The following is a 21991-nucleotide window of genomic DNA, read 5'->3' on the forward strand; positions in this document are numbered from 1 at the left end:
ATAGATCTCTAGCAGTTGGTAATCCAACATCATAAGGTAAGACTTCTTCAGATAATGTCGCATTAATCCAGATCAACAGTATTTGATCTCTCTTTACCCAAGCAACATAATGAGGATTCACAATATTTGTAAGATTGCCAGTGTTATTCAAAAGAAATCGAGAAGGACATAGATCAGTACCTTCAATAAGACCCATCAAATCATGAGTTTTCAGAACTGGTAAGAACAACTGCTTCCACATCAAATAATTTTCACGTTTAAGCTTCAAAGGCACCATGTTAGAGATGTTTTGAAATGAGTATGATGTATTAGTTGGTGGAACCGCCAATGGAGCATTGTATCCATTAAAGAATTGAGCTGAAGTTGGATTAAAACCAGCATTGAAAGAGCTGAAATCTTGATTTGGTAGATTGAAGGTATTAAAACCTTGATTCATCATATCAAAACCTTGCGAATTCCGATTTCTTTGTTGTAAGTTTGTTGGAATAGAAGCAACAACAGAAGAACGATTATGAAATTGTTCTTGATTCAATTGTGTTGGAATCATACCAGCAGCAGTAACGTTGAATTGTTGTTCTTGATTCAAACGTGCTGGAATATTAGCAGCAGCAACGTTGATTTGTTCTTCACTTTGAATGTTGATTTGATCTTCAACATTAGTATTGATTTGATTAGGGTTTGAAGATTGATTTGGGTTTGAAGGTAAACTTGTTTGGTTTGTTCTTGCCATTATTGAAAGATAAGAAAAAAAATGATTGAACTCAAATTGATCGATGAACACCGTTTGGCGATTCTTGCTCTGATACCAAAATAAAATGAACACAGGAGAGAATGAAATGTATTTGTTTCATTGCCTGATTATGATCTTACAAGCTCTTTATATACGTAATGAAATCGATTCTGAACGCATGCAACGCGAATCGATTCTGAGTTAGTTACAATATGATGAAATGTTAATTAATATGTGATTGGCTAATGATTTTGATGAGCTGGCTCTGACTTTTCTTGACTGACTGAGATCTTCTTCAGACTCCTTGAGGTCTTCTTCAGACTCCTTAATAAATTCAACCTATAGGCCTTTTGGAAGTAGAGATGCCCTTAATGTCTAGAAGTGCTTTCGCCCGTCACTAAATAAGTGACGAAGCGGAAGTGATTTAAAAGAAAAATGTACTAGAAAATTTGATAAATTGAATTGATATTGAATAGTTGAATGAATTGAATACAGATCGAACGTGTTCTGTATTTATTGAGTTTACAAGGTTAATGGAAATAGAAATACTACTATAATACTATAAGTATAATAATGCCTAAACTAGAACTCCTAATCTAGCTATTTCGGAAGTGCTAAAAGAAATAATTATTATCCTAATTATAATTATAATCCTAAGTAGAAACTACGTAGTGTCCTGCATCAATAAGCCTCTCCTTTCTCCCTATAACTCTTTTCAAGAATCTTCAGCACAGCAGAAATTACCCCAACGGAAGCCATGGCATAGAAATTACCCCAACGGAAGCCAATACTAAGTAAGCCAGATAACTAACAATAGACCCAGCAAGCATGTAGAAGACAAGGCTCAGTCCAACTTGCTGGCCCTGAATGTGTAGAAAGGGGAACGATATAAAATTACATTCGGGTTTTGAACCACAGAGACCATGGAGAATGACACCGACGCAAAGAGCTGAGTCCAAGAACCACGGAAAACTAAGACCCACTCCAATTCTCTACCAAAAACAAAATCCAGATGTTATACAGGCATGCAAGTATGCAACATATAAAGATGTTCAGACTGTCAAAATTTTAGGAAATCTATCCCTTCTCTCAAATAAATGATCAAGTGTCTGAAATCCTTTGATTGGACATTTGTTTCACTCGAAAAACAAGTCTGAACTGCTACTAGACTTTGTATATAAAAAAAATAAAAATAAAAATTAACATTTCAATGTTGGTCAATTCTACGCGATGAGAACCATCGGCACTGGGGGAAGAATTTTCCTTTAGGTTGTTAGAAATTGTCATTCAAATCGGTCGGTGACAGTTTGCAGTAACAGTAACAGTAATTATATGGTTTGCAGTAACGTATAATTACTGAACACTATACTGATAAGCGGTATTCAGGGTTGCCAAGATAAAGTAATTACGCAGTTATATAACTAGGTACCTTGTCCACCTTGATGAAGCGAACACACGATTTCCATTTACAAAGGTTACATACTTCGACATCTCTTGGACAGGTGCAATGTCTTTTAAAACAGTTCTTTCATAGAGATATTAATGGTGCTCTAATTCCATTTCCGGAATTAACTTTTAATGAAGTAGTCCTTCTCCCAAACTAACAATCGGCTTTTGACTTTGTCCAAACTTAAAGATAAGAGGTAACCTAACTAAACAAAAATTGATCTGCTTCTTTTCCATTCAATTTTCCAAGAGTTTCTAAAAAAATTAAGATGACAAACTTTAGTTTTGGATCAAACTCCCTTTTTCCTGCATGCCTGCGAAAGGAAGCCTCCAAGAAACACTGTTAAGGAAGAACAGCACTGTGTTTGTGTTAATCTAGTAGCTGGCAACCTGATTGGGAAATTGTTTGGAGAACCGGAAATTTCGGTAAAACCGGCCGTCCATATTCTAGCACGCACAACTAAGCAAGAAAAGGTAACTAATGTTTACTATCTAATAAAAGGAAATTCCAACCTTTTCACCCGTCTTTTCTCTGTACTTCTAATTTTGGTCTTTCTTCTTCTTTCCTAATCATTTCTCCAGACTATACTCTCTTTCCCCCCATCATTTTCCCAACTTTCATTCATTCATTGTCTCTATCTTAAGCTCTTCTTTTACATACCATGCATGTCTTTTTTTAAACAATATATTACATATATACTTCCAATTTTCTAAGTATTTTGCTCCAAGGTCACGCATTTCGTTTCGTTTTGATTGACTATAATTTGTGATTGGTTGGACAGTCGAAAGTAGATTAGAGGACGAGGAAGGTCGAGGTTACTAAATGGCGAACCTCGACGGAGGGCCACAAGGCCTTACGAGGCGACCATCACGAAGTGCAGCCACAACCACATTTTCTTTAGAAGTGTTTGATAATGAAGTTGTACCTTCATCACTAACAAGCATTGTTCCAATCCTCCGTGTTGCCACTGAAATCGAAAATGAACGTCCTAGGGTCGCTTATCTTTGTACGTTCTTTCTTTTTCAAACAAAAAAAATTCTCTAACATTTTTATTTGTTTGTGTCCCCATAATTGATTAATGTTGATCATGTATTTGAATTATTTAAGGTCGATTCTACGCATTTGAGAAGGCTCATAGGTTGGATCCAAGCTCCACCGGTAGAGGTGTTAGACAATTTAAGACCGCACTTCTACAACGTTTAGAACGGGTCAGATTTCCGAACATTTTCTTTTCCCATGTCGTGTATGCCAGCAAGTTGTTCTAATTAATTAAGTTTGTAACCGGGGTTACCATGCACAAAATATCGGCATAATCATTATACCGATAAACGTAAAATGTCCTACCGATGAAAATGATATATATAAATGTAACACTGTAACAGGACAATGCATCGAGTCTAGCATCACGAGTGAAAAAGAGTGATGCAAGAGAAATAGAAAGTTTCTACCAACAATATTACGAACACTATGTACGAGCACTTGACAGAGGAGAACAAGCAGATAGAGCTCAACTTGGAAAAGCATATCAAACTGCTGGCGTTCTTTTTGAAGTTCTCTGTGCTGTCAACAAGTCTGAAAAAGTCGAAGAAGTTGCACCAGAGGTAAAACATTTTTTTTTTACTTCATCATATATTGCATGCTACAAACTATAGTTTAGTTAGTTACATTATATGTAGTTAGTTAATGAGGAGGTGTAAATTTTACTTTTGAAAGATTATTGCGGCGGCAAAAGATGTACAAGAAAAGAAGGAAATATATACACCATATAATATTCTTCCATTGGATCTTGCTGGTGCTTCACAATGTATCATGCAATTTGAGGAGGTACGTACTTTATTTTATTTTTTCCTTGTTTCCATGGGTTGGTATTTTATGCTAATGAATGTTGTGTGTATATAACCAACCAGATTAAAGCAGCAGTTTCGGCTTTAAGAAACACACATAGCTTGAATTGGCCTAGTGGATTTGAGCAGCATAAGCAGAAAACAGGAGACTTGGATTTACTTGATTGGTTAAGAGCTATGTTTGGGTTTCAGGTACACAATAACATATCCATGACGAATGTGACTTTAATTGATTTTTGTTGTTTTTGTTTTCTAATTCTTTGTTGGTCCTTAATGACGTTTATAGAGAGATAATGTGAGGAATCAACGGGAAAATCTGATTTTACTGCTTTCCGAGGAACATATAAAGCTGTTGCCCAAGCCGGAGCCTCTGAACAAGGTATGTATATTCCGTTATTCTAACGCTTAATTGCCTTGGCGTTGTTATAATGCTTATTTCTTAACAATCATCACAAAACATGACATATCGACTGCAAAAGTGATGTAACACTTGTAATTGGATTGTATTGCTTACCTTACTGCCTTACAGAGCAAGAGGTGGCATGGCAGCTGTTTAGTAAGCAAAGGGGTCCCAAATTAGTTGCGATGTCTTAAGTTTGCATACAAAATTTAAGTTTGCATACAAAATCCCACTTACCCCTCTCACGGTGCATTATGATGTACCTTTTTGTCTATCAATAAAATTTTATCTTTTGCGAAGAACATTTCCAGTATCTTAAATGTTGACATATTGTCCATGATGACCAGTAGTTCCATTATTTTCATCTGATATTGTATGAGATATTCTGAACGTTACCTCTGATTAATTAATTATACTTTCCTCTGCAGCTTGATGATCGAGCTGTTGACATCATTATGAGTAAAGTATTCAAAAATTACAAAACATGGTGCAAATTCTTGGGACGAAAGCACAGTTTAAGGTGACATATTCCTTGTCCACATTCCTTTTTGTCTATCCCTCTCCCCAAACCATAGAAAAAGGAAGCCTTTTTATGTCTCAACTGCTACCGATGTGCTCCTCACCCACATACTACAGCTCTAATTCTGAAATATAAAAATGTATACTGTATTGTTAACAGGCTCCCTCAAGGGCAACAAGAAGTGCAGCAGAGGAAGATACTCTATATGGGTCTTTATCTTCTTATTTGGGGTGAAGCAGCTAATGTTAGATTTATGCCAGAATGCCTATGCTATGTTTTCCATAATGTGAGTTCAATTCTATTATTGTACAGTACTTGTTGATGCACCTAGTCTTATATATTTGCACCTCCCAATGTAAATTCTGCATCACTGTTTTGAATAACAAGTTCTCAATTGTAATCAGATGGCATATGAACTTCATGGTCTATTAGCTGGAAATGTTAGCATTGTGACTGGAGAAAACATCAAACCTTCATATGGTGGGGATGATGAAGCATTCCTGAGAAAGGTGGTAACACCAATTTATCGAGTGATAGAGAAGGTAGATTTCAGTCAAGATGTTCTATTCGCATTAAATATTATGCTTTGCTTTGCGTTCTTTACATATTCCTAAGTTGTGCTACTGTTGCCTCCAGGAAGCAAAGAAAGCCGGGCATGGGAAGGCCCCTCATTCATCTTGGTGTAACTATGACGATCTAAATGAATATTTCTGGTATGTAAGGAATTTGCATTTCTTAAAATTTGTGCTTGTATCCTCAGTGGTTGGTGGCATCATTGTTAAGTTTTTGTACACATACAATTCAGGTCTCCAGATTGCTTCTCTTTGGGATGGCCCATGCGTGATGATGGCGATTTCTTCAAATCAACGCGAGACCTGACACAGGTAATCTAAACTGTATTTTTGGACTGTTACCATGATTACATTCTTAACTTCATATAACACCGGCCTACGTTTCGTTAAAACTGTTCCAGGGAAAACAAGGGACTCGTACAAAATCTGAAAGCACCGGAAAATCATATTTTGTTGAGACGAGAACATTTTGGCATATATTTCGAAGTTTTGATCGTTTTTGGACCTTCTATATACTGGCACTGCAGGTATAGCCGTATCGTTACTGTACTAACCACTTTGGAAGTTGATCTAGTTTCTTTTGTGAATTAACTATCAAATGTTTGGAATTGTTTTGCTGCAGGCAATGGTGATTATTGCATGGAAAGCTACTTCACCATTGGATGTACTTCGAAAGGATCTTATAAAACCTGTGTCTAGTATATTCATCACAGCAGCTGCGCTTCGCCTACTTCAAAGTATGAATGCTCTTATATTGTTCCAAGGATCTAATTCTAGAACAAATTCTTCTTTTCCATTTTCTGTGCTTCCATCTAACACGAAATAATATTATATAATATTCTTAGTGGAAGTGTTGTAGGTAAAAGTTGTACCAATCGACTAAAGTAATTAATAAAAATGGCAGTTGCATAGAATGTAGTAGTGCTACTACTCCTGTATGGAACTTCAGGGATATGCTTTTATTCAAACAACTTCTTTTATTCAAACAACTGCTTTTATTCAATAGGAACAATCATGCTGCTTGTCTCACTTGATAAAGGTTGCTTTCGTGTTGCTGTTAAAAATTTTACATTATTTCCCCATTTTTGGTTTTGGCAGGCATTCTGGAATTGCTCTTAAACTTTCCGGGCTTTCATAGATGGAGGTTTACTGATGTGCTAAGAACACTTCTTAAGATAGTAGTTAGTCTTGCATGGGCAGTTATCCTTCCGTTTTTTTATTGGCATTCATTAAAAGTTGCTCCTGACCAAGTGAAAGATGTAATGAACTGGCTTCGCCAAGTCAAGACCATACCACCTTTGTATGCTATGGCGGTGATTCTGTACTTACTTCCGAATTTACTAGCAGCACTACTGTTCATCTTTCCAATGCTCAGACGCTGGATTGAAAACTCAGATTGGCACATAGTGAGGTTTTTATTGTGGTGGTCCCAGGTATCCATGACCAAGCCCATCCTTTTCCTCTCTTCCGCACACCTGCCTTTTTTGTTTTGTTTTGTTTTTTTGACTTTGGATTCTCATTGTTTGGCTGCATGAAGTATAATTTCCCACAACTGACTTGTTCAGAATTGGAGCTAAACAAAAAAAATTCAACATAAGACTGCAAAATAACATAAGCTATTGTGAGGTGCATCCAATCTCTTAAATGGAACTAACAAGCATTCTTTGGCGAGTTATTAGTTGGAAGCAGCAGATTAGGCTTTTAATAACTTAGAGTAGAGTAACCTTCTGTACATCTTATTGAGAATTAACTGTGATGTCACTCTACCACTGATACTGTCACCGTGTAAAGACCTGGTGCAAGAGGTCTGTCGTTTTCCTCCAGAAGGCATAGGTAGTAGGTACAAAGTAGAGATTGATTTTCACGAACCCTAGGTATTGGATGACCTTTAACCACGCGGGGCAAGAATATCTTGAGGTATCACAGCCCCCAAACCTTTAGTATGAGCTGTCCTCGAATACCCATTTTCTGACAACCCTCCACTCTAACATGAATAATGTTCACCCTTGAACCTCTCAACAAGTGATGTGGGCTTAAAGGTCTCTCTACAAAGTAGAAACCCATTGTCACCTAAGATTTTCAGGTCATAGATGAAGATTAACCGTTGTGGGACTAAACTCCTGCCACAGCCTTTACCCCCTTGGTCTAGGTGGCTTTGCAGCACACCCTCGAGGTATCACATTAACACCGACATTGTTACCAGGAAACATATTTCATAGGAAATATTTTCATTTTCTCCTAAAATTGAATCTTCCTAATAATACCTTGAAAAGAATCAAATCTTATTTTTCTTCGAAACCAAAAAGAATCAGAAACTGTTTCTCCTGTATTCAGATGTATTTTCTTTGGTATTTGAATCTCTCTCCTTATTTTCTTTTTCCCTATCAAAAGCATACAGCAGCAGAAATATGTTGTTTTTCAATTTTTTTTCTTATATATATATTCCGTATCTTGCATTCTTTTATATTCTCATTTTGCACCACACTTATTAGCTAAAAGAGCTGTTTTCTTTGCTTATCTCTCTTTTTAAAGAATACTTCATCATGATTTGCAGCCCAGAATTTACGTTGGAAGGGGAATGCATGAAAGTCAGTTTTCTCTTATAAAGTGAGTTTGACAAGTGACGTATGAATTCATAATTTGATTAAGCAACTATTTCAGCTCAGATTTGTTCATTTGTTCGGATCTTTTTTCTCAATGACAGGTATACCTTGTTCTGGGTGCTTCTTTTGTGCTCCAAACTCGCGTTCAGTTATTTCATCATGGTAATTCTCATCTGTATGCAGCTTCTCCAGAGCTTTAATTCCACTGGTATATGACTCTGCTTAAGGAAATAATCACGGACTAACATCAATTTTCTTTTATTTGTTTGTGAAATCAATTTTTTCTCCAGATAAAACCTTTGATTCAGCCAACAAAAGATATAATGAGCATCACTCGTGTACAATATATCTGGCATGAATTTTTCCCCAATGGTATTGAAGTTTTTGTACATATTTGTCCTGATTCATTTCAATTGTAGATACCTACTTGAATTCTATATATAATCTGAAATTTACTTCTTCTGTCATTTCATTCTTTAGGTAAAATAGAATGTAGTAATTCTTTTCCCAAAGGTCTTAATAGAACCCTACCAAATCCAACATTTGGCTAACTGATATTTTGTGTTTCTTTTTTCTTTTCTCCTCGATTTGTTCACACAGCTAAAAACAACATTGGTGCTGTTGCGTCACTCTGGGCACCGGTAGTCTTGGTATGTCTTACTACACCATTTTGTTCTTAGTTGAACTGATATAAATTTTAGATGAGTTAGTTCATAATTGATATATATTCAACATTGATGTAGTAACTAATCAGTAGGCGACATATATGCAGGTTTTTTTTATGGACACTCAGATTTGGTATTCTATTTTCTCAACCATATATGGTGGCATTTCTGGTGCTTTTAGCCGTCTAGGGGAGGTAATGTGTTTTTGGTGTCTACATACAGTGCTACCAGCTCTCACTCAGCGTATTACAGTTTCCTTGCTTGACATGTTTACACACTATATTGCGGAAAAAGAGAGATTTAAAAATTCAATATACCCAAATATCCATCTCTCTAACTGAAACTATGAACGAACACACATAAGGATTGTTGGGAACTATTTATGTGAGATCCATCTAAGCATCATTGTTTCTTCTCTTACTTCAATTTTTTTTTCTTCTTCTTCTTCTTGACGTCCCTTGTTACTTTTAAGTAGATACGAACTCTGGGCATGCTAAGATCAAGATTTCAATCCTTACCTGGAGCTTTTAACTCATACTTGGTACCTTCGGAAAGAAGTCAGAAAAGGGGATTTTCTTTCTCAAAGCGTTTTGCAGAGGTTTCATTTTTTTTATCTGCGTATTGTAAGTTTGCTATGCTGGAAACTATAGTTCCACATGACGTGATTTTATTTTCTGCTTCGCAGGTGTCAGCAAATAGGAGAACTGAAGCTGCAAAGTTTGCTCAATTATGGAATGAGGTGATATGTAGTTTCCGAGAAGAAGATCTCATAAGCGATAGGAAAGGCCTCTCAACCGGATTTAGCCAATTTGTTCTCCTATTTTCTTTTGTTCACTGTTCAGTTAGAATTATCTTGAAAATCTACTTACCAGAAAACAGTTCGAGTTGAATCATTTTGGTTGCTCTTTTATTCCAGGGAGATGGATCTATTGCTAGTCCCCTATACGTCAGATCCTAGTCTCAAATTGATACAATGGCCACCTTTCTTGCTTGCCAGCAAGGTCTGTGTGATCACTTTTCTGTATAGTCTAATAATATCTGCTACTTGTGATTGTTGATTTTTGATCTATACGTGCAGATTCCTGTAGCACTAGACATGGCTGCCCAATTTCGATCTAAAGATTTGGATCTCTGGAAACGTATTTGCGCTGATGAATATATGAAATGTGCTGTGATCGAATGCTACGAGTCACTAAAACTTGTCCTCAATGTTTTAGTTGTTGGGGAAAATGAGAAAAGGTTCTTCTTTAGCACTTTGATGAAAAACCATTTGCTATAAGTCTTTTCATTTCACTCTTAGTTATCGTACTCTCGAAACAGAAAGTTTTCCTTTCAAGCTTTCTGTATTTTAGTTTTATAGCATATATATTATTATGAGACATCTTAACTGTTTGAAATTAGCAACAGTAGTCATTATTCACTACCACAATTACCTTCAGAGCTATATTCTATTTTTAAACGTGTCTTCAGCGATAAGTTTATACGTTCTCTAATCATACCATTTTCATTATTTCCTTTTCCGCTCTTTCAAAATTTTCAAGGCTACGCATGCACTCTAGGTTCTTAAAATTCTAGACATGCAACACCATGTACCCTGTGATTGCAGTTGATAAACATGTAAAGTTCACTCCCGTGGAGAACTTATTCTGATAGAAAGAATCTAAGACTGAAAAGCAAAGACATGAGGTCACATACAAGCTTTCTTAATAGTAAAAGAATGGTTGACTTTAGTGTTGAAAAACCCCATTCTCGATACTAAAATCTACACCCTAACCAACTTTCAATTTCTTTTCTTCTCCCGTGGTGCAACAGGATAATCAGTAGTATCTTCAAAGAAGTTGAAAGTACCATATTGAAGAATACTTTTCTGGCAAATTTCAGAATGGGTCCTTTGCCTGCCCTTTGCAAGACGTTTGTGGAGCTCATCGGGATCTTGGTGAGTCCTTAAACAGAACTAGTTCTGAGATATTTGCTTTATTTCAGTGTTTGTTTTCTGGGGACTATGCTGTGCTTGGCTATTATATGAGTTGTAATCAGGGGGGGCCTTTTGGGAGCAGGAAATGGTCTTTAGGGTAGCTTCTTGCCAGTTCCTTAAGTGTTGATGTAATGGTCACTATTATATCACTTTTGGTTTTACAGATCAAAAAAGAAAATCCTGTGTTTTCTTTTGTTTTGTGGAAAGTAATACCTTTTTTTTCCCTCTATTACAGAAAAGTGCTGATCCAACTAAACGAGATACTGTAGTATTGTTGCTGCAGGATATGTTGGAAGTAGTTACCCGTGATATGATGGTGAATGAGATTCGGTTGGTGAACTCTACAATTCCATACCAATCAGGCTAAGATCATCAAGATATACATGCATAAAATACCATGTAATTTTTCCTTATTTCTTAAATTGTTTTGCAGTGAATTTGTTGAACTTGGACATGGTAACAAGGATTCAGTCCCTAGAAGACAAATTTTCGCAGGAACTGATCCAAAGCCAGCTATAGTGTTCCCTCCTGTAGCTACATCACATTGGGAAGAACAGGTAAGTTATAGATATTTAACAATTTTGTTGCTCAACCAACAAAGTAGAAAAGTAAAATAGAGCATACATTTTCTATTGTACAATTCAGATAAAACGCCTCTATCTCCTGTTGACGGTGAAAGAGTCTGCGGTTGATGTGCCAACAAACCTTGAAGCACGTAGAAGAATTACATTCTTTGCAAACTCTTTATTTATGGACATGCCACGTGCCCCTCGAGTTCGTAAAATGCTCTCATTCAGGTTTGTTCCTATGTTATTGATATTGAGAAGACCATGTACTCTCCTATTGCTTTTTTCTCCTTGAAAATGCTCTTCAGCTATTGTGCTATTCACATTCATAATTTTTCTGGTAGCATATAGGGTTGCACTGTCACTGATATTAGTCAATTTATGAACTCATCATGGCCACTACACCTTGGGGCAGGACACATTGCATTGAGATACCTCAAGGGTTCCTGGTCATAGTATCTTATATGCTAAGTTACATTGACACGGATACATGTGTCCATATTCGACACGGATACGAAGTGTCTGACACGGCCAAATATCTAAAATTGAGGTATATGAGTAGTATATCACATACAATATGTGTCCATGGTATGTCCGACACGGGCACATGGATACGTATCGGACACGGATTATTTTAAGAATATGGCGTGTCCATGTAACATAGCTTATATGGGAATAAGGGGTTGTTCTGTCACTGCTATTAGTCAATTTATGCACTCACCACAGACACTGCACCTTGGGGCAGCACACATTGCATTGAGATACCTCAAAGGTTCCTGTTTATTTTTATTATTTTTATTATTTTTTTAATTTATTTATTTATTTTTTTTTTTCTCGTTGGCAAGCAGGGTTTTTAACAAGGTCCCCTACCCCTTTATTAAAATAAAAAGCTTAGAGTCAATTACATCCCATATACTGTTTTCCACTAGCATCCTCATGTACAATTTTCCTAATATCTTCTGAGAATGAACTAGGGATCAGTTCAAAGGTTCCTGGTCATAGTATCTTAGATGGCAAAAAGGGACACTTCTCAGTAGAAGTCTATAGTGGGTGATTAGGCAGAATCTTCATTGATAGACCATCTACATTTGGGTTTTGTGCCTGTGTGATGGAAAGTCCTATTTGCCTAGGTATCTTGAATCACTTTAAGCACACACAAGCTCATTCACTTTCTACTGATTCTGTGCAAGACTGGACAATTAGAGCAATTTAATCCTGGCGATGTATGTTGTCTGTAATCTTTTGATTACGCCTATACTCCTCTCCACTAGAATGTCATGTGCTTTTTTCGATTATTATTATCGGACAATACTATTCTTGTATTCTTTTTTATGACGTTCAATTATTTTCTGTTTGCAGTGTTATGACTCCATACTATAGTGAGGAAACTGTCTACTCCAAAAATGATCTTGAGCTGGAGAATGAAGATGGTGTATCAATCATATTCTACCTACAAAAAATCTTTCCAGGTTTTAATTTATTTATATCCTAAGAAATATATCTTGTTGCGTAGTTTAAGTAGTATACTCCATTTTAATGACATTGATGTGATAGATTTCATTAATTGCTTATTCTACAATATTTTCTGGATTAGATGAATGGAACAACTTCATGGAGAGGCTTAATTGTAAAAGAGAAAGTGAGGTTTGGGAAAATGAAGAAAACATCTTGCAACTACGTCACTGGGTCTCCTTACGTGGACAAACATTATGTAGAACAGGTTGCTGATGTATTTGATTTTTTAAATCAGTCTCTTAACTACTTATTGCATACTTGCTGACTGTATTAGTCTTTCAGTTAGAGGAATGATGTATTACCGGAGGGCTTTGAAACTTCAGGCTTTTCTTGACATGGCTTCTGAAAGAGGTATGAATATGAAAATTCTCTTACTGTTTCCAAGTATGTTGAATACATCCTTCTGATAAGCAAGTCACCCTTGCCAGCTGAATCGGCCCCAACATCGTATTTGTTTTGTTCAATAATCACCATGATCACTATGTTTTCTTTATTTGTTGAAGGAAGTAAGGGGGAGCGTAGGAATCAGTATTGTTAAAATCCTTTATACTGTAGTGGCTTCTGTCCCCCATATGTCCATGCCAACAATGATTTTGCAAATTGTTTTTGCACAACACCGCCACATGCCCGCTGTCCACACACTGATTTCTTGTCTGTGAAGTTGTAAATGTGAGGGAGAGAGTATGGAGGAGTAAAGTTTGAAGATCAGCACCTGGTTATGTTAATGTTCTTTTGTTTGTGTTTCCCGATTCTTGCATCTGATGTCCATCCTCATTATATACAGGTGTTTATTTGGTATTCTCATTATGACGATGTTAGTGGATGTCCAAATCCCATTTACCACATATATTCTTTCCTTATCTGCTTGCCTTCCTATTGCTAATTGTGAATTCGACATGGATATTTATTTGTTGACCACTTGACCCAGAAGATTTTTGAATTATTGGAAATGTTTGGGTGGAGAACTCTTATGCTTTCTTAAGAAATGTAGTTCGATTTTCTTTGTTGTATATTACTAATATATTTGGAGAAATTAATATAATTAACATATCAAAAAACAATATTTAGAGATAAAACAGAATAAACTTCCCACACTTAGCCTGCCTAGGTGCCCTCTCACTGCCCACATTCTGCTTAGTCTTTCTTCTTGAGTGACATCGTATCGTTAGTAAATCTGTTGTGAGTAATGCGCTGTTTATTATATATGACAGAAATTTTGGATGGCTACAAGGCAGTTACAGCTCCATCAGAGGAAGAGAAGAAGAGCCAAAGATCGTTGTATGCTCAACTAGAGGCTGTTGCGGACATGAAATTTACGTATGTTGCTACCTGTCAGAACTATGGCAATCAAAAGCGATCTGGAGATCGCCGCGCCACAGACATTCTAAACTTGATGGTTAAGTATGTTTATCTTACCCCTTCAAATCTGCATTTTCATTCAAGTTGATTCACTGGGAGGATATTCACTTGGTTTAAGAAACTAACAAGCAGTGCTTCTCATGCAGTAATCCATCTCTACGAGTAGCATATATTGATGAAGTAGAAGAGAGAGATGGTGGCAGGGTACAAAAGGTTTACTATTCCGTGCTGGTTAAAGCAGTTGAAAAAATGGACCAGGTATTTATCCTTAGAAGCTTCTGTAGTTACATTAAAAATTTAGAACCATTGACAGTCCCTTTTTCGAGTGGTATATGAATTTCCCGTCTTTATTATGAAAAGGAAATCTACCGCATAAAGTTGCCCGGTAGTGCAAAGATAGGGGAAGGAAAGCCTGAAAATCAGAACCATGCTATAATTTTCACTCGTGGCCAAGCTCTTCAAACGATTGACATGAACCAGGTATTCCTAGTTTCTTTTTTAATATACCACAATTGTTCTTTACTGTGACACTATTGGTGATAGTTTATCTAAAAATCCCCCTCCCCCTCTTTGTTTTTCTTATCATAAAAACAATTGTGTATTTAACTATTTTTGTTTTGCCCTTTTCAAATTTTGTTGCAGGACAACTACTTGGAAGAGGCTTTAAAAATGCGTAATCTCTTAGAAGAATTCCATGAGGATCATGGAGTACGCCCACCTACAATTCTCGGTGTCCGTGAGCATATTTTTACTGGAAGGTAAGTGGGGTGAAGATGATCATTAAGGTCTTTCAGAACAATTTATATCATTGTCATTCAGGGAAACTATATTCTCAAGGCTGTTCTAATGTGTGACTTTTTCGTCTGTAGTGTCTCTTCTTTGGCTTGGTTTATGTCCATGCAAGAAACAAGTTTTGTCACTATTGGGCAAAGAGTTCTTGCAAACCCTTTGAAGTAAGTTTAAAGTTTTCTATTAAGTTAATTTTCTTTCCTACTCTTTATATCTGGGTTTTGTCCTTGATAGAGAAAGTCAGAAACCAGAAAAAGAACGAAAATCATCCAAAAAAATAAAAGACTGTAGTAACAATTTATTATTTTCTAAACTAAATAAAACAATTGTTTTAATATCTTCCCGATGTGTCCTTCCCTTACCCTTCCTTCTAAATGCACTAGAAAACTAAAACTAGCTAGAGGTTCGCTCTCCTGGAAAAATGTTGAAGTATACTAGCTTTGAAGAACATTGTAACCCCACATACATTTTGAATATACACGATCTTTGCTGAGAAATTAGGATGCAGCTGTGCTTGAAGATGAGTTTGAACATATTTATATGGAGATTGACAGTTATTGATTCATGGCTCATCATGCAATTTACATCCTTAACGTCAATTTTAACCCGAAGGTGAAAAACAAGAAGAAAAGAAAGCTAAGCTAAAGTTCTTTCATTGATGACAAAAGGAAAGATATTCCATAATGATCTCAAAAGTGTGGCTAACAATGTTACAATGACATGACACCAAGACTAAATGACTTTGTATAAACTCACTGTGGAGACCTTAAAACTAAGGATAAACCTCATACTATGGGCTCCCTCTAAACTCCTAACCTAAAATAAGATTTATGTTACTGCCTCTAAGTCTCTAACGACAAAGTATATCCGTATTTTTAACAGAGCCTCTTTATATCAGAACATTATTTAATACATCTGTGATATTTAAAAGATATAAAGCGTCATCATAATTACATGTTTTCAGGATTCGGTTCCACTATGGCCATCCAGATGTCTTTGATAGAATCTTTCACATTACTCGTGGTGGCATCAGCAAGGCTTCTCAGGGGATCAATTTGAGTGAAGACATCTTTGCTGGTAAGATATCATCTCCATCTTTTCTTTGTGGTTGAAATAATAATAATAATAATAATAATAATAATAATGCAATAGTAATAACAATAGCGATAATAAAACTTTTAATGGATACAAGATGTTCTATTGGGACCGGTGTGGAGGATCGTAGAATAGTTTGGATTACAGAAAGAGGGGATAAAGTTTGGTGCAGGGTGTTGAGTCCCAAAGATACGTATGTGGCTGAAAATCGTGTTTCAGTTCCTAGATGAAGGAGATGAAGGGATCATGGAGGAACAAAGATGAAAAAATGCCATATTTCTGTTACTGCAGCGCAGTCAGTTAAACTGAATATAGGAGGTTTACTAGTATGTACCTTAGTGTTGAGTGTTTAGTATAGCCCAACATGGAAAATTCAAAGCCTATTATTAATATATAAAGATATTGGGGCAACTCCACTCATAGCCAATTGATTTTGAGTTGGATGCTCCAAAGTTTAGTAGTTAGTGCTTCAGTAAGGAAGCAAGGGGTTGGACGAAAAAGAATGAGTGGGCCAAGGGTTCCAATCTAGTTGGGAAGTCTTAGCGCCCATGCAGATGTCTATAGAACCTTGGCTGGGATTTCTGTCTATTTCATTAAAACTGAATGTTAATTATACAAGAAAGGCTAAAACTGTTTTCGGTTCACTTGTTCTTTGACTACTTTTACATATTTATTTAGGTTTCAACTCGACTTTAAGGCGTGGTAATGTCACCCATCATGAGTACATCCAAGTTGGGAAAGGGAGAGATGTCGGCCTCAACCAGATTTCTCTATTTGAAGCAAAAGTGGCATGTGGAAATGGTGAACAAATACTCAGCAGAGATATCTATCGATTAGGTCATCGCTTTGACATGTTTCGTATGTTGTCGTGTTACTTTACGACCGTTGGATTTTACATCAGCTCTATGGTAATATTCTCGACACATCTATTTATTTGCTAGAGTGTATGATATAGGAAATGATATTACAGTGAATTGAAATTGAAGCATATATATTCATTAGATCTGTATCTATAGATACTGTATATATACATATATAATTACTATTTTCATTTTATCAAGGGGTATAAATTACGACATTGAATAAGTAAAGAAACTGTACGGTAACATGAAAACCCAATACCCTGTCAAACCATCAGTCACATTTATAACCACATCAGAACTGTTATTATTTTAACTAATAAGTAGATACCATCTATGTTATTGTGTTTGGGACTTTGAGTTACAAAAGAAGGTTTTGGACACATTTTTTGTCATTATCATGCATACGTCGTACTTGATACTTGAAGGAGAATATTATTTAGGAAGGTATATAACATATAAGTTATTTCTGTACATATTCCTAAATGTTCCAACACCTATCCAGGACTAACACCTGCCTAAAATCAGAGTTGAGTGGTAGAAAGCAGATAGACATAATGTGTGTGTTTGTCAGTGTACTTGCTTGCAGTGTTGGAATATTTATATTTATGTTATCTTTTCGTATTAAACAAGTGAACCTACAGGATGAGTTATAACTTGATATTGCGGAGATGATCTCCCCACCATATTTGAACATCTCTGATCATGTTAAAAGTTGTGTTCAAGTTTGTAGTAAAATTATTGGACCATTACTATCTCAATTTTGCAAATCACTACTGATAAGTTTTCCTGAAGGTGACATCCTTTGGCAAAGCAAGACCATATGCAAAAATCGTTAAACTTATGAGTTGAGGAAGATCTCCCCACCATAAAGGTCATCCTTACTGAAAATAAGCTTATTTTAAAATTCTGTAACAATGTCAAACGAGGAATTGAAAAGTTGGAGGGTTCTGACCTTATAAAGGAAGAAAAAAACATAAAAATAAAAATAAATTGAAGGCAGAACTTACATTGTTGGGTAGATGATAGATCGAGCTGATAGGTTTTGAGAATGAGCTCCCGTCCGGGAAAAATCCTCCTCGCCGATGATCTGCCCATATCCCATTTGTTATGGGCACCATAGAGTGTTCTAACCAGAGATTATCACTGATCCCCCACTCATTTGTTATGGGTTCCTTGGAGAATGTTGTAACCAGTTGTTGTGATATATAGTCTGGATTTGAAGTATTCAACTGTATGACAGAGAGATTTAGTGTCCTAAAAGCTGGCTGCGAAAGTTATAACATGAACAGATATGTTCAATCCTTTCCCGGCCTTGTCCTGGATGTGAAATCATAGTCATATTTAAGTTTTCTGCGATAAGGTTAGTTTGACTTAGATGTTTGTGGTGCTGAATTCTACTAACATGTTCTGCAACTTGAAGTGCACTCTTTGTTCCGACTCAATTCTTTCTTAAAATGTCATTAAAACTTTAAAATGTATGTAAATGAAATGAATTACACAAAACATATGAAGAAATTTTCAGTTATGGTTGACTAGTCTATTTGCTTGGGCACAACTCATTAATTTTACCATCAGTAGTTCTCTTTTCACCAACATACTTTTTACTGTTATTTTGCAGATGGTTGTCCTTACTGTCTATGTTTATCTTTATGGAAAACTTTACCTGTCATTGAGTGGTTTAGAGAAGTCAGTTATTAAGTTTGCCAAGTCCAAGGGGAAAGATCCTCTACAGGCTGCCATGGCATCCCAGTCAGTTGTTCAGCTGGGTCTCTTGATGGCCTTGCCAATGGTTATGGAGATTGGACTCGAAAGAGGTTTCAGAACTGCACTTGGTGACCTAATTATCATGAATCTTCAGCTCTCAGCGGTCTTTTTCACCTTTTCTCTCGGAACGAGAGTTCATTATTTTGGGCGTACTATTATGCATGGTGGGGCCAAATACAGAGCCACTGGTCGAGGTTTTGTGGTTCGACATGAAAAGTTTGCAGAGAATTACAGGATGTATTCAAGGAGCCATTTTGTGAAAGGGCTGGAACTGTTTGTATTGCTGATAGCATATCAGGTCTATGGATCTTCAGCTAAAGACACGGTCGCGTATCTTCTTCTCACAGGATCGATTTGGTTCCTTGTTGTTTCATGGCTGTTTTCTCCCTTCCTTTTCAACCCTTCAGGTTTTGAATGGCAGAAAATAGTTGAAGACTTTGATGATTGGTCAAAGTGGATTAGCAGCCGAGGAGGTATTGGTGTCCCAGCAAACAAGAGCTGGGAATCCTGGTGGGCAGAGGAACAAGAGCACTTGCAGTACACTGGGTTTTTAGGAAGATTCTGGGAGATTGTTCTTTCCCTGAGATTCTTTCTCTACCAATACGGAGTTGTGTATCATCTGCGTATTGCAAATAGAAACACAAGCATTATTGTAAGTGCCATTTATATCTTGTCATTCATTGTTATTTAGGCTTTCTAGCTGTGATAGCAGTTCAAGTAAACGTCGTTCAGAAAACCATTTTTAGCTAAGTTAAATTGACGCGGATACGTATGTCCGTATCTGACATGGATACGAAGTGTTTGACACTGCAAAATATCAAAAACTGTGTGTGTCCGACACGGACACGTGGATATGTATCCGACACAGATTATTTTTGAAATATGGCGTGTCCATGTAACATAGATTTTTAAAGGTAGTTTCTCACTGATCCACCGTCCTCACTGCACACATGCTGCTATTCTGTCTACCCGACCATGGTCTCCATATTTGGGACTTTTATGTCAGGAAGTATCTCTAACAAGTGGTCTTACACTTACATTTTTCAAAATCATTTGTCATTTCCTTAAATTTGTACATAAATAGTGGTCAAGATCATCACAAGGCAATTTTTTTCATGAGCAAGAAGAATTACTCTAACTGGTTTTTACGAGAGCCTTTTTAAAATATAGTAACTTAAATCGTAGTGATATAGGCTACTTATGCACTTGGTGAATCATGCTTTGTTCTTTTCTTCTTTTACATAAATAGATTTGTTGCAGTACACTAGTTAAAAGTGAAGATTTTATTGTATGGCCCAAGTCTGGGTTTTTGTTCAGTTGTATCAAATTATATTATACCTACTGACACCTCGGCACTTTCAACTTATTATGATGACTTCAGGTTTACGGTCTCTCTTGGCTGGTCATTGTGGCTGTGATGATTATATTAAAGGTGCACATGAAGTTTGACACGCGGACTTGTTTATCAAAACTTTACCACAGCGAAAATAATAGGAAATTCTAATGGTTTTCCATGTTTCTTTCCTTTCTGTTGCAGATTGTGTCCATGGGTAGAAAGACCTTCAGTGCAGATTTCCAGTTGATGTTTAGACTTCTGAAGCTATTCCTGTTCTTTGGGGCCATAGTAACTACCATAATATTGTTTACATTTCTTAGACTGACAGTTGGAGACATCTTTGCCAGCCTCCTAGCTTTCATGCCTACAGGATGGGCACTTTTACAGGTAAATTTCTCAATCTTCACAGCGATGGTTATAATTTTGAGAATTCTGATTAAAAATTTAAACCAAAAAGGCATCTCCAGTTCCATGGGTAGTGATTGATGGATAATTGTTTTATGGTACAATGTGTGATGGATGATCCATCACTTAATCCTCTGTCTTTCTTGTAGTCATGTGACATCCAAAGTTTGGGTGCCACATTAGAGAATATTTGACGATTCTTCTTGGGCTGTATGAGGGGACTGTACAACATTGCAAAATATTCCACACTTCTTTTAAGTGTTTAATTATCCACTTGTACACTGGCACGTGTCCACGCCACATGTGCGGTCCACTTTTTCGATCAGTGGCAATACCGTAGTTGTTTACAAAACTGATGGCAATGTGCTAAATCACATGCTGCGGTCAGCTGGTTTGGCGGGCAGCCACAAAAATCCAATTTTTGGTAAGTGGCAATCTCGTAGTTTGAAAAACTGATGGCAATGTGCTAAATCGCATGAGAAGCGTCTGAATTTCACTGTACAAATAGACGATTTTACCCCTCCCTTTCATATGTTATTACAAACATCACATCTCTAACATGACTGTAATAATTGAAATCAAGCAGAGGTATAATCGGAAACGGTCACTGTTCACCGAACCATCCTCTTTAAAGTAGTTAGATTTAGGGAGATTTTAATGAAGAAATTGGTGCTACATAGCAACATTTTAAATGAGTAAGAATCATTGGCTATGATTTCATCTTATCTCTACCTTACTTCTGTTATTGAACAATGAAAAATCATTCAATCGAGAAAGATAACAAGCAATTTGAGCTCGGTTTCCTTATATTGAGGGTTCATAAAAGCACCTTCAAGCCATTACTAATAATGCTTTGGCAAATTCTTTGGTACTTTCATGATACTTTTGGAGGTATATTCCATTAGTCTCTGATTCAGTTACGGTTTTTGAGCAGATATCACAAGCCTGTATGCCATTGATGAAAGCCCTAGGGCTATGGGGTTCAGTCAAAGCCCTGGCAAGAGGGTACGAGTACATGATGGGTCTTGTTATCTTTATGCCTGTGGCGATTTTGGCCTGGTTCCCATTTGTGTCAGAATTCCAGACCAGGTTACTATTTAACCAGGCCTTCAGCCGAGGACTTCAGATTTCACGCATTTTGGCTGGTGGGAAGAAGCATAACTAGAAGCAGCAAATTACAAGAGATTTATACCCAAATGAAAAAGAACATAACGAAAATACTAGAAATATCAATCCAGGTGAGACTAATGTACTGACAAAATGAAGATTCAGATGATCTGATGAAGCGTGGGGGTGTCAAGAAGACGCATAAAGATTCTCAACCAAGAGCACAACACCCTCCTAGCAGGAAAAAATGGAGAGAACGCGTTGTATAAGTATATGAGTCCACTGTAGGATGTATTATGACAGACAAACGTATTTGTGTTACATATGTATCATTGTAAGCTCAAGTCAGTTCATCTTGCTCGGTTTACAGTTTTCTTCTTTTTCATTTTTTCATTTTTATTTTTGATTGTTATTTTCTCCACATCTTTGTACTCGC

General features: G+C 36.6%; 1 protein-coding gene and 1 non-coding gene across 2 annotated transcripts; both read left to right on the forward strand.

Moving 5' to 3' along the window:
• The first annotated feature begins 2973 nt into the window (after positions 1-2973).
• LOC147475239 (callose synthase 5-like) lies at positions 2974-21952 on the forward strand. The gene is made up of 41 exons (XM_086583827.1): positions 2974-3183; positions 3285-3385; positions 3560-3778; positions 3891-4001; positions 4085-4213; positions 4308-4400; positions 4850-4941; positions 5101-5227; positions 5346-5483; positions 5578-5654; positions 5747-5825; positions 5915-6040; positions 6136-6250; positions 6612-6946; positions 8068-8120; positions 8218-8278; positions 8407-8488; positions 8717-8766; positions 8889-8975; positions 9257-9379; positions 9467-9559; positions 9696-9782; positions 9860-10020; positions 10594-10717; positions 10992-11086; positions 11190-11313; positions 11402-11553; positions 12682-12791; positions 12917-13042; positions 13120-13188; positions 14049-14238; positions 14343-14454; positions 14557-14676; positions 14839-14954; positions 15066-15149; positions 15950-16062; positions 16759-16988; positions 18562-19359; positions 20089-20139; positions 20245-20430; positions 21383-21952. The coding sequence occupies exons 1-41, from the start codon at positions 3000-3002 to the stop codon at positions 21611-21613; spliced, it is 5754 nt and encodes a 1917-aa protein (XP_086439953.1). The 5' UTR covers positions 2974-2999; the 3' UTR covers positions 21614-21952.
• On the forward strand, positions 13117-13197 carry LOC147475240 (small nucleolar RNA J33). Its single transcript, XR_015210005.1, has one exon. It is a non-coding gene; the product is annotated as a small nucleolar RNA J33 (small nucleolar RNA).
• Positions 21953-21991: the final 39 nt, after the last annotated feature.

The sequence above is a fragment of the Coptis chinensis genome, chromosome 9, assembly GCF_015680905.1.
Source record: "Coptis chinensis isolate HL-2020 chromosome 9, ASM1568090v1, whole genome shotgun sequence".
In the NCBI taxonomy this organism is placed as follows: domain Eukaryota; kingdom Viridiplantae; phylum Streptophyta; class Magnoliopsida; order Ranunculales; family Ranunculaceae; genus Coptis; species Coptis chinensis.

Bases quoted from the DNA above. Each gene is read 5' to 3' on its own strand.
- LOC147475239 (XM_086583827.1), top strand. From the start codon at position 3,000: ATGGCGAACCTCGACGGAGGGCCACAAGGCCTTACGAGGCGACCATCA. The intron at 9,783-9,859 runs GTCTGTGTGATC...CTATACGTGCAG, and splicing joins CTTTCTTGCTTGCCAGCAAG to ATTCCTGTAGCACTAGACAT. The intron at 13,043-13,119 runs GTTGCTGATGTA...TTAGTCTTTCAG, and splicing joins ACAAACATTATGTAGAACAG to TTAGAGGAATGATGTATTAC.